Source organism: Penaeus chinensis, chromosome 4 (assembly GCF_019202785.1).
Source record: "Penaeus chinensis breed Huanghai No. 1 chromosome 4, ASM1920278v2, whole genome shotgun sequence".
NCBI lineage: Eukaryota > Metazoa > Arthropoda > Malacostraca > Decapoda > Penaeidae > Penaeus > Penaeus chinensis.
In genome coordinates this window covers 3,112,873-3,125,372 of record NC_061822.1, presented here as the reverse complement: position 1 = coordinate 3,125,372, position 12,500 = coordinate 3,112,873, and the positions used below count along the sequence as shown (strand labels likewise).

General features: G+C 33.4%; 1 protein-coding gene across 10 annotated transcripts in view; it reads left to right on the top strand.

Annotated features, from left to right (window-relative positions):
- LOC125046807 (plasma membrane calcium-transporting ATPase 3-like) overlaps positions 1-12,500 on the top strand; it is a 235,816-nt gene that overhangs the window by 199,360 nt on the left and 23,956 nt on the right. For 9 of the 10 annotated variants that reach the window (XM_047644830.1, XM_047644821.1, XM_047644780.1 and 6 more), the window contains 8 exons: positions 2,940-3,137; positions 4,027-4,035; positions 7,045-7,274; positions 7,428-7,563; positions 7,758-7,892; positions 10,970-11,038; positions 11,838-12,050; positions 12,320-12,500. The exon at positions 12,320-12,500 is cut by the window's right edge and continues 22 nt beyond it. In XM_047644830.1, coding sequence (XP_047500786.1) covers positions 2,940-3,137; positions 4,027-4,035; positions 7,045-7,274; positions 7,428-7,563; positions 7,758-7,892; positions 10,970-11,038; positions 11,838-12,050; positions 12,320-12,500 — 1,171 coding nt within the window. The remainder of the gene's footprint in view (positions 1-2,939; positions 3,138-4,026; positions 4,036-7,044; positions 7,275-7,427; positions 7,564-7,757; positions 7,893-10,969; positions 11,039-11,837; positions 12,051-12,319) is intronic. The other variant, XM_047644813.1, reaches the window with a different exon arrangement.

Genomic DNA, 12,500 nt, shown 5'->3' with positions numbered 1-12,500 from the left:
AATGGAAAATAAGAATAATGAAAGACTAGGAGAAATAACAAAGCTACACCTGTATTCAGGGGGACAACTGGATGGAAATTGAATAGAAATATATATTTGACATCGAACACATGTGTAATTGAAAGATTATTCGTTTGGCATAACTAAGTAATAAGAGTCATAATGCACAGAAAAAAGGACCAGGTGTAGGAGCAGTAGCAACAGCAGCGGCTGAGGAAGGACCGAGGGAGACAAACGTGACGTCCAAAAGAGTCAGTATAGGAAATCAATAACTGCTCTTGACTCCAGCCCTACCAGCGGCCCTGACGAGATAATGGGGGGGGGGGGGGAGGGGCATAAGGAGGGAGGAAGGGGGAAAAGGGAGGGCTTAAGGTGGGGCGTAAGGAGGGGGACCAAGGTGGAGCCTGGGGGTAAGCAGACGGACTGACGTTTAGTCATGCAGACATGCTTACATTCTTACGTACGTGCTTGTACGCACGCACGCACGCAAGCAAGCAAGCACCCCCCTACACACACATACATATGCAAATGTGTATATATACATATACAATATATATATATACAATATATATATACAATATATATATATACAATATATATATATATACAATATATATATATACATACATACATGCATACATACATACATACATACATACATACATACATACATACATACATACATACATACATACATACATATATATACACAGAAATATATATATATATATATATATATATCTTTATATATACATGTTATACACACAAATATATATATGTATACAAATATATATATGTATACAAATATATTTATTTATACATATATATACATGTATATTCAAATATATATAAATGTATACATACATAGATATATACATATACGTGTATATACTTGTATATACATATGTATATATATGCATATATGTACACATATACATATATATACATATATGTATGTGCATACATACAGACATACATATGTATATACACATGTATACATATATATATATATATATATATACACCACACATATACATATACATATACATATACATACACATACATACATACATATACATATTTATATTATATATGTACACACACACACACACACACACACACACACACACACACACACACACACACACACACACACACACACACACACACACACATATGTATGCATGCATGCATTTGTATATGTATGTTTATGTGTTTGTGTGTGTGTGAGAGAGAGAGAGAGAGAGAGAGAGAGAGAGAGAGAGAGAGAGAGAGAGAGAGAGAGAGAGAGAGAGAGAGAGAGAGAGAGAGAGAGAGAGAGGGGGGGGGGGGAGGGGGGGGCTGAGAATGAAGGAGCAGCAAGAGAGAGGAGACGAGAGAGAAATAGCAGAGGGAGGAAGGGGTGGGAGGGAGTGATTAAGAGAGAGAAATGAGAGGGGGAGAAGGGGGGGAGGGAGATGATAGAAGAGGCAGGAGGGAGAAAGGGAAAAAGGGTGTAAGTTGGGCAAGAGAGGGCTGGGAAGCACCCGGGTTACTGCTTTCCCATTCTCATGTTACATATTTTTCATAAATTTTCTTCCTGTAAGATTTTTGAAAGCATGTTCTTCTGCCCTCTTTCTCACATTTCAAAGGTTTCTGTCTGGCTCTTTCCTTTAGTGTCGTCTGTTTTTACCCTGTGTTTGAAAAGCATAAGGAAAACATTTATGGATGTCCCTTAATAGTTTGTTAGTCATATATATATATATATATATATATATATATATATATATATATATATATATATATATATATATATATATGTATGTATGTATATATATATGTGTGTATATATATATGTGTGTGTGTATATATATGTGTGTGTGTATATATATATATATATATATATATATATATATATATATATATATATATATATATATATGAAAGGAGTAAACACACTACCGTGTTGATACTATCGTATAAAAACCCACACTGTAAAACTAGATTTAATTGAAAAAAAGACTACAGTTTCGGAATCCACCTGGAAGATGGAATCCAGGTGGATTCCGAAACTGTAGTCTCTTTTTCAATTAAATCTAGTTTTACAGTATATATGTATATATATGTATATATATATGTGTGTGTGTATATATATGTGTATATATATATGTATATATATGTGTGTATATATATATGTGTGTGTGTGTGTATATGTGTCTATATATATATATATATATATATATATATATATATATATATATGTATGTATATGTATATGTGTATATATATGTATATATATGTATATATATATATACACACACACACGTGTGTGTGTATATATATACACACACAAACTTATACACACTTACATATACTTACACTCTCTCTGTCTCTCTCTTCCTCTCTCTTCTCTTTCTCTTCTCTCTCTCTCTTCTCTTTCTCTTCTCTCTCTCCTCTCTTTCTCTTCTCTCTCTCCTCTTTTTCTCTTCTCTCTCTCCTCTCTCTTCTCTCGCTTCTCTTGTACACTTGTGCTCCCATGTGCTTATATGAACATGTTTCCTACTTACGCATATGCAAGTGCATATATACACATGACAAGGGCATATATGTTTATGCAAATGCAAATACAAATGCATTGATTTGTTTGCTGATCTATCAGTTGTTTTATAAAAATGTATCATAGAATTTAACTGTTATTATTATTATTATTAATGTTTATAATATATTATAGTTTGTCATACCATATTTAGTTACTTCATACCTGTCTCTATATTTTTGTTTTGATTTTTAAGAAATGTTTTAGAAACATTTATAGCTTTTAAGTTTTGCAGTGAAAATGCTTATATCAGGATTAAATACATTACTTCATGCCACAATTAAGGAAGTACAATTTACAAATGTTTAACCATACATTGAACTACGCTATTATGCACATTGGCTAATGACTGTTGCACTTACAGGGTTGAGCGGGAATGCCAGTGACATGGAGCACCGACGACAAACCTTCGGCTCCAATGTCATACCACCAAAGCCTCCAAAAACATTCCTCACCTTGGTGTGGGAGGCGCTACAAGATGTAACTCTTATTATCCTTCAGGTGGCTGCTGTGGTGTCCTTAGGTCTCTCCTTTTACAAACCCCCTGCAGAAAGTTCATCAGGTCAGTGTGTGGGTGGCATTGGCGAGGAGGCCCTGTTTGTTGTGTGTGTGGTGGGTAGATGTTTAAGGGATCAAGGCTAGGAGGTTAAGTAGCTACTGTAATTTTCATATGAATTTTAAGGCATCTTTTTAAGGCAAAAATATTATGAACAGAGAAAAGGGCAGTCTTTTTCTATTATTCTATAATTTGTTGCATCATGAGTTTGGGTTTGGTTTCCCCCCATCTCTACATTTATTGGCAGAGGCTGAAATGTTAATGACTTTATTAAGTTATAGGCAATTCCACCAATGGCCATGGGTTTATGTACTATCCACTCTAGTTATTGGTGGATTTTGTTGTATAGTTGTATGTTGTATAGTAAATGATTTTTTAAAATCTTTAAAAAAATCAAGGAATAGGGTTAAATGAATGAGGACCCTTATCAGTGTAAACAGAGTTAATTAGCAAATATCACAGTGGATATGGCATGTATTCTTGCATACAGGCCAGCAAGTTAATATTTGGTATTGACTCAAGTTAACCCAGTGATGCCTGGAAAATGTAATGATCACTCTAATTTTCTAATGCCATTAACATTACTAATAGCAATACAAGGCAAAAGAGAATGCTTCCAAAAATCATGGAAAAGGGTAAACAGTAAGATAGGTAGTACAAGTAATTGACTGTTGTGATTAAGCACTTGTGGAGCCATCTATGTGTAAAGACAATAAATTTTTGTCATATGATATACTATTGCTCTTAGAAATACTTAATATTGATTTTGTAGAACTTATATTTTTATCTTTGTTTTTCATGCATATATGAAAAAGATTTTTTTGTTTTGTTTTGTTTTTGTTTTTTATTAACCAAAAATGTATTTTTCGTTTATTCCATGTACGCATCACTGCAGGTCCACAAGGTGAGTGTCGCTGGGGACTTTCTAGTCAGAAAATGATGTATAGAGAAAAGTTTCGAATTGTCATGACATATATTTGTGCAATACATATTTCATCCTAATTTTCAGATGCTTTTTTTCTTTAGAGTTCTTAGTTTTGTGTTGTTTAAATGAATTTGGAATTCTCCTTTCATGACCAATGGCATTTAGAGGGAAATACTGAAGGTAAACAGATGACAAGGCACAGTAAACTGCATATTCCATATAGTAACTTAGTAACGGTATACTCAAGCAGCTTTTTCTGGGTACTCTGTAAACTCCTTCTGATAGATCATATTAGAGCCACAGAATGGTATAAATTGTGTTACTACAGGAATATGTGAAAAACTATTTTGGAACTGATGACCAGAACATTCCATAACAATAGCAGACTAATATTTTTGTTGAGTCTAAAGATAGCTCAGTGTCCAACTGCAGATTGAAAATAGTTAAGCTTTAAGTTACATTCTCTCATAAAATAAAGTGATACACACAGCTAACATTAAATCTTTCGTATGGCATTTGATTCTCTACAGTCAAAGGGTTCCAACAGTTGATTCAGAATGTTTCATTATAGTTTATGTCAATTAAAAAGATCAACAACATCATGGGATGTTCCTGTTCACATTTTTAAAATATTTTGTATGTTTTTTTTCTGAGCAGTAATTCCCATAACCTTCACACCCCCCATGTCCAACATCTGTTAGTGTTATAGCACCACAATGCTTGTTGTTAGTACCCATGCTTGTGAGTCCTGACTGTCTAGTCTGGGATTAGAATGTTATAAACCTCCCTTGGTACATATACACTAAATATGATCTCCTGAATAAAGAAAGAGGAAAGAAAAGCAAGAAAGAGAAGAAACACACACCACACTCCATCATGCATTTACACTATAGTACAGTGGGTTTCTCAGTTGTTGACTTTATGTATCTTCTTTTTTTTAATTTGGTTTCAGTTTTGTAGGTTTGATGCTGGAAAGACCATCATTTTTTTTATTGAACTGAAGAAAACTTATATATGATAACATGGGACTTTTTTCCATTTGAGAAGAAAGTAGTAATGATGGTCTATGCAGATCAGTAAATATAAATAACCAAAACCTGTATCTCCTGGTGATATTCTTGGCTTGTGATCTCAGGTTGAGTAGGTGGTAACGATAAATATGGCGCTCATTGGAGGCTCTACATTTATTGTTAGTGCTTTGGCTTTTTGTGTCACTCTTCTCTATTAGTGATGGCACGTCATTTTTTGGCAATGGCGTAACGTTGGAAGGATTAACTTGGAATAGGTTTATACATGTCCTACTCACACACACATGCGCACGCGCGTGCACACACACACACACACACACACACACACACACACACACACACACACACACACACACACACACACACACACACACACACACACACACACACACACATACACACACACATACACACACACACACTCTCACTCTCTCTCACTCTCTCTCACTCTCTCTCTCTCCTCTCTCTCCTCTCTCTCCTCTCTCTCCTCTCTCTCCTCTCTCTCCTCTCTCTCCTCTCTCTCTCTCCTCTCTCTCTCTCCTCTCTCTCTCTCCTCTCTCTCTCTCCTCTCTCTCTCTCCTCTCTCTCTCTCCTCTCTCTCTCTCCTCTCTCTCTCTCTCTCTCTCTCTCTCTCTCTCTCTCTCTCTCTCTCTCTCTCTCTCTCTCTCTCTCTCTCTCTCTCTCTCTCTCTCTCCTCTCTCTCTCTCTCTCTCTCTCTCTCTCTCTCTTTTGTCATTCTTCATTGTCTTTTAAGGTAATGAGGAATTTTTTATACAGTTTAATAAATGAGACATAAGGAGTCTTGTGTCGTAATTTTTGTTGATACATGGTAGCAAGGTTACTTAGGCTTTTGATACAAGGAATATTGGTAAATGTTAGGGAAAGAAAAAGTTTGAAAGTAATAGGTTATTTTCGTCAGAAAATATTTCATTCCATCATGTTATTGGGTGCTAAATTGAATATCTTTGTAAGGAAACTTATGATTATTGAAATTTAACTTAAATGAAATAGAGTTAGATCAGTATTCACATCAGTCAGTAACTGAAAATATAGATAAAAGGAGGTATGCTCTCAGTATGATAATGTTAATTGATCTATATATGACTGATTTTGATATTGTACTATATTAGGCCTTTGCTCTCTTTGCTTTTTTTCACTGCCGTGCCATCACTACCAAAACCCTGAATAGATGTTTTTTTTTTTTTTTTTTTTTTCATTTCATTCTCCCTTTTCGTAACACTGATCTGTAAATGTCATGACATACAATCTAGTCTAAACTTAACCACTGTTTGTAACCAAGTCCTGTTTTGTGTTTAAAAAGTTCCAGTGATTTAGCATTGCTAAACAAAAAACCTGTATAGTGTTCTGGACAGTTGTCAAGAAATGAAGTTTTGTATATATGTTCATTGTTTAACCTATTCATGTTTCTTCCTTTGTATGTAGTTATTTCTCAGTAAAGTTGATAAAAAGGTAATTAGAACACACTAAACTTATTTGAAGTCTACTTTCCAGCCTCTCTCTTATTTATGATATAGACCCCATAACCTTATTAGCCTCATCTCACCCGTCCTGAACCACAGTGCCTGTCAGTCCCACTGCCTCACCCTCACGCAATCCATTTTCCAGCTCTTTCTCAGGTCTTCTATTCTCAACCCAAGTTTTCCCATCAATCTTTTCTTATCCTTGGACTATGTAATTAGACTGGTAGATCTGCAAATATTTCTGTACATGAAGTAATGACCAGCTGAATAGATATCCTACTGTATATCTCATGTAGGATTAGCCATTCTATTGAATCTATGAATTGTATTTCACTCATTTAAGGTGTAATCATTTCTTTTCTAAGCAAAGACTAATTTTTTCTTAATGAGTTAAAAATACAAGGAAGTTAATTGATTTTGTAAATGATTTTGAATGCACATCCACAACCAGAACCCATGTAATGATGACATTCTTACAGTTGGTCAACACGATGAGGGAGAGGAAGAAGCAGGATGGATCGAGGGAGTGGCCATTCTTATATCTGTGGCAGTAGTTGTTTTTGTCACAGCCTTTAATGACTACACAAAAGAAAAACAGTTTCGAGGTCTACAAAGCCGCATTGAGGGCGAGCACAAATTCTCTGTTATTCGAGGAGGAGAAGTCCATGATATTGGAGTGGGAGATATTGTCGTTGGTGATATTTGCCAAGTAAGAACTTTGTAGAATATGTTGTCTTCTCTTTTCATATGGGATATATGCAAGTGACTTTGATGTGTTCTTGAATTTGTGTGAAAGTATCAACTTAATTTTTTACACATTTGATCGTTTTTTTTATATTGAATTACCTTTTCTCCCTTTCAGATCAAATATGGTGACTTGTTACCTACAGATGGAATCTTGATACAAAGCAATGACCTAAAGATTGATGAGTCCTCGCTAACTGGAGAGTCAGACCATGTAAAGAAGGGGGCTGACACAGATCCTATGGTGCTCTCAGGTGTGGTTTGGGGTTTATTGTAATGCAAAACATTTGTGATTAAGCCAATATTTAGAAGAAAAAAAAATTTAAATATTACTAAACACTGTCTCTGAGCTTCCTAACATTGGATATCCCCTCATCTAATTGCACTTTTCTTTAAGTATAGTAATACAAACTATTTTTGAAATTACATTTTGTTATTATTCCACCAGGGACACATGTAATGGAGGGCAGTGGAAAAATGCTGGTGACTGCAGTAGGTGTAAATTCTCAAGCTGGCATTATCTTTACACTTTTGGGTGCTGCTGCAGATGAAGAAGAAGTTGAAGCTAAGAAGAGGAAAAAAGGTAGTGCTTTCTTTGGTTGTTTTATGGATTTTGGCTCTGGAAAGTATTAGGACAAAATTTTTGGATTACTGCATTATATTGCAAGTTCTGAAAAAGTCAGTAAAGTACTCTCTAGATCAGTGCTACTCAGAGTATAGGTAGGCAAGCCACAGACCATTGACCCATGGTGAGTTTCCAGAAAAGGAAGAAGTGGTACCATAATTAAAAGGAAAGATCAAACAGTGTGTCAGCTTTCATTTTATTCATTAGATATTTTCATGTTTGATTTGACATTAGTAGGATTGTTCAGATATTATTCTACAGACTGTAAAGCAATTGCTGATACCTTGAAAATAAAGCCAGTGTGCCACATTTGATCCTTTGAGTGCAACTGATCTAGGTTACTGACATTGGATGCCATCTTTACTGTATTATATATTTGAAGCCAGTAATTCTCACAGGTTGAAATTGGTGTAGAAAGGTAAAATTTGATAAAGTATTTGTTTTTATTATGTTACTCCTATTATTTTGTTCCCTTTTCACACTTACCAATAAAGAAGTGATTGTTCTCTGATATTCAGGGACTGATCATTAGATAATTTTAGATAGTGGTAAATTTAAGTTATTAATGAGTAATATAATTGCATACAAAATTGATAGAAAAGGGATATTTTAGGAAAAGCTTTTATTGGCCAAAATTTTTAACTAGAAATAATTGACAAAGAAAGGACCATCATGTAAGATAGTGTAATTTTTTTTTAATGTACAATAGAGGTAGACTGTGATTATGATTGAATGTTTTGATGTTTCATCATTGATGTTAGCTGTAAGACTGGGAAATCAGTAAAGGTCTTAAGATTATATGAAATTATATTATGAATGCTGAGAAAGGATTTGAATCTCACAAATTCCGTGGAGCATTTGAAAGATAAGACACATTTAGCAAATGAATGGGCATTTTAAGACCTTTAACACTCAATATAATTTATATTTTATGGTGGAGTGCTGTTTGGTAGATGTTTTTTTCAGACGGCGAAGCAAAGGAAAAGGCTTTTTATTCTACTGATAGTAGACATTAGCAAATTTCCATTAAGTATATATTTTTATGGTATTTTACTATGCAAAATTTTGAATGCTTGGAGGAAAGAATATTTTTGGCAAAATTATCAGACTTTTTATCTCAGAAGGATTATAAAATGTCAGTTGAATAGTATATTCCATAGATGATTATCTCTTCTTTCAATGATATTGATGATGGTGTTTAGTATTATTATTAAAATGATTTTTATTATTATTATTATCATAATCATCATCTTCATCATCATCATCATCATCATCACCATCATTATTGTTATTTTAGTATTATTGTTATTTTGTTATTGTTATTATTATTATTGATGTTATTGTTATTATTATTATTATTATTATTATTATTATTATTATTATTATAATCATTATCATTATTATTGTTGTTATTTTTGTTAGATTATTATTATTATATTCATAATTGTAGTTCTTATTTTTTATCATTATTGTTGTTATTATTATAATGTTTATGATTCTTGTCATTGTTATTATTATTATCATTATTTTTATTATTGTTATTATTATTATTATCATCATTATTATTATTATTATTATTATTATTATTATTATTATTATTGGTATTGTTATAATTATTACTATTTCTAGTACTATTTTCATCATCATCATCTTCACCATTATTGCTTTTATTGTCATTGTCATTATCATTATATTTATCATTATTGTTTTTTCTATTGTTATCATCATCATTGTTATTATTATTATTAATAGTATTATTATTGTTAATAGTATTATTACTTTTCTGTTATTATTATTATTGTTATTATTATTATTATCATTATTATCATTATTATTGTTATTATCGATATAGTTAGTACTACCTCTATCTATGTTTTATTCTGCTCTCTCTGATAACTTCATTGAAAGAGAAACTCACTTCAGAGTTGCATGGTGCACTTTGATAGGTATATAGCCATAGTTTTGTTGTCTGTTAGTAAAGGCAGCAAATACTTAGACAGGCATGGTAGTCTGTTGATGATATAGAAATGTTGAAACTTGAACTTGGCTGTAGATAGCACATAATGAATGCAAATGAGAAATCACTAGAAAATCATCAGAAGAAAGAATATATAGAGATGAGTAAGATTAAATTTTTTCACTGACTGCCTTGATTATGCCTTTGTTGTAGGTTGATAGTGAATAATAATTTGATTTATAGAGAGACACTGCACTCTAGAACTTCTATTGTTTTTTATTATTATTGTTATTATTATTATTATTATTTTTATTTATTTTTTTTATTTTTTTTTTCTTCGTTGAAGTGAGGAGACTGCTTCCACTCACAAGAATGTTCTAGTTGCAGTTTGTAGTTATGCAAAGGAAAACACATTAGATATCATCTCTTTATTGAATTCATTACAGGAGCAGAATTGCTTTGTCGTTGTTTGGTTGTTTATTTATTGTTTATTTTTTTAATGACTGATGCTTAAATATTTACCATCTCATAATCTCTCTTTTTTGAAGTTTAGGAAAAGGTTAAAAGCAGAAGGATCTTTGTTGGACTGTCATTCATCATGTTATATGACAACATTAATATATGCAAACATTTTTTAGCATAACTTGGGTGTACCTTTAAATTATTTGGAAAATTATACAGGTTTTTATTGTCCACATATTTGCCAGAGGCATTTAGTGTCAGACAAGTATTCATCTATTTGATTGTGAGATCCTTCTGCTTATAATGTCTTAACCTTTGCTTAAATGTCCTCCTGTACTGAAATACCATTGGCCCTTGCTAAGTCACAGATTTGGTATAGCTTGTACACATGTAGCCCTCTAACCAGGACTCTTAAATGATTTTAGTATTTTCCTTACCTCTGCCACATAAAGCTTATGGATTTTGATTTGTGTATCCTATCTAGTACTAATATTTTTTTTTGTTTTTGATATCTTTTTTTGCATGTAACCCCCTGAACCAACCAACCAACCAACCACTACCGTTGTTGCCTTCCGAATCCATCATCATCAATCACCGCTTGTGCCCCCAAAAACAGAGGCCAAAAAGCAGCGGAAAAAGCAGAAGAAGGGCGACTCAGGAGAAGAGTTGATTGTCGCCAATCCTAGTATGGCTAACTGGCTTTTAGTAGTTCTCATCCTCCTGTTACCCCATCTTTGAATTCTTTTCAGGAGTCTCTCTCTTTTTTTTTCCTCTCTGTTTCTTTGATACACTTTTTTTCTTTTGTCTTTTTTTATGTCCTTTTTAAAGAGTTTTTTTTGAGTGTTTCATCTATATTGACTGAACTTGATTGATTGATTGATTGTTATAAGTTTGATGTTAAGGATTTGGACAATGGTATTCATGTCATCTCTTTTTTTCTAGCTCTGTCTCTTGTTGTCCTGGCCCTCTCACTCTGTCTTTCTCTCTGCCACTCTCTCCTCACTTTCACTCTCTCTTTCTCTCTTCCTTTTTTTTTTTACTTACAATGTGTCTTTGCCAAGACAGTGTTTTAGTCCAGCACTGTAGGTTATTTAATATATTTGTCTCCTTTGTGCAAATTGTCTCTGTGCTGCTGCAGGATCTTTGGTGTACTAGTCTGTGCTCCATGTTCTTATTTGGCTTCCCTTGAATTCATTACTTTCCTTGATTATTTTTGAAGTATCTGTGCCTTTTTTTAGTTTAAATTTTATATTGATATCTAAAATCAACTGCCCCTTTCCAGTAATAACAGAAATGATCTTAAGATATATATTTTATATGATTCATGCATGATTGTTTTGATTATCTTCAAAGATCTCATTAATTAATTAAATTCCCACTTTACCCCTAAACCTCTCTGGTAATTTATTTTGTCTGCTTTGCCTGGGAATGAAGTAAATATTGCATTTGAGTGGGATTGACAGAGTGTATGGCACTTCTTACAGACAAGCAAGGAGAAGGTGAGGCCGGAGCCGTGACGGGTAACTCTCACCACGCAACAGCAAACTCTGCCAACGCTGACGGTGATGTGAGAAACAACAAACATTCAAAGGAAGAGGAGGAAGGAGAAGAAGGTGCAGCCTCTGGGGGTGGAGGACACGATAAGTCTGTCCTGCAGGCCAAGCTGACCAAGTTGGCCATTCAGATAGGTTATGCTGGTAAGGGATATGGAGTCAAATACCTTGTTTGTCTTTATCTCATTAGATGTACGAGGAACAGTATAATTAGGGTGATAAACTAAATACTTCAAGAGACTCGATTGTTTTTTACTTTTTTTTTTTTTTTTTTTTTTTTTTTTTTTTTTTTTTTTTTTTTTTTTTTTTTTTTTTTTTACTTCTCTACATGATACTGTATATTTAAGAAAGGAAATTTGAGAATAGCATAATCACATTCAATAATAAAACCATTAACTATGTTTCTGTTGCAGGTTCATTCATCGCTGTGCTCACTGTTGTGATTCTAATAGTCCGTTTCTGCGTACAAACCTTTGTTTTGGAAGGCAAACCTTGGGACACATTTTATGCAAACCATTTTGTCAAGTTCTTCATCATTGGTGTAACTGTGTTGGTGGTGGCTGTGCCTGAGGGTCTTCCCCTTGCTGTTACACT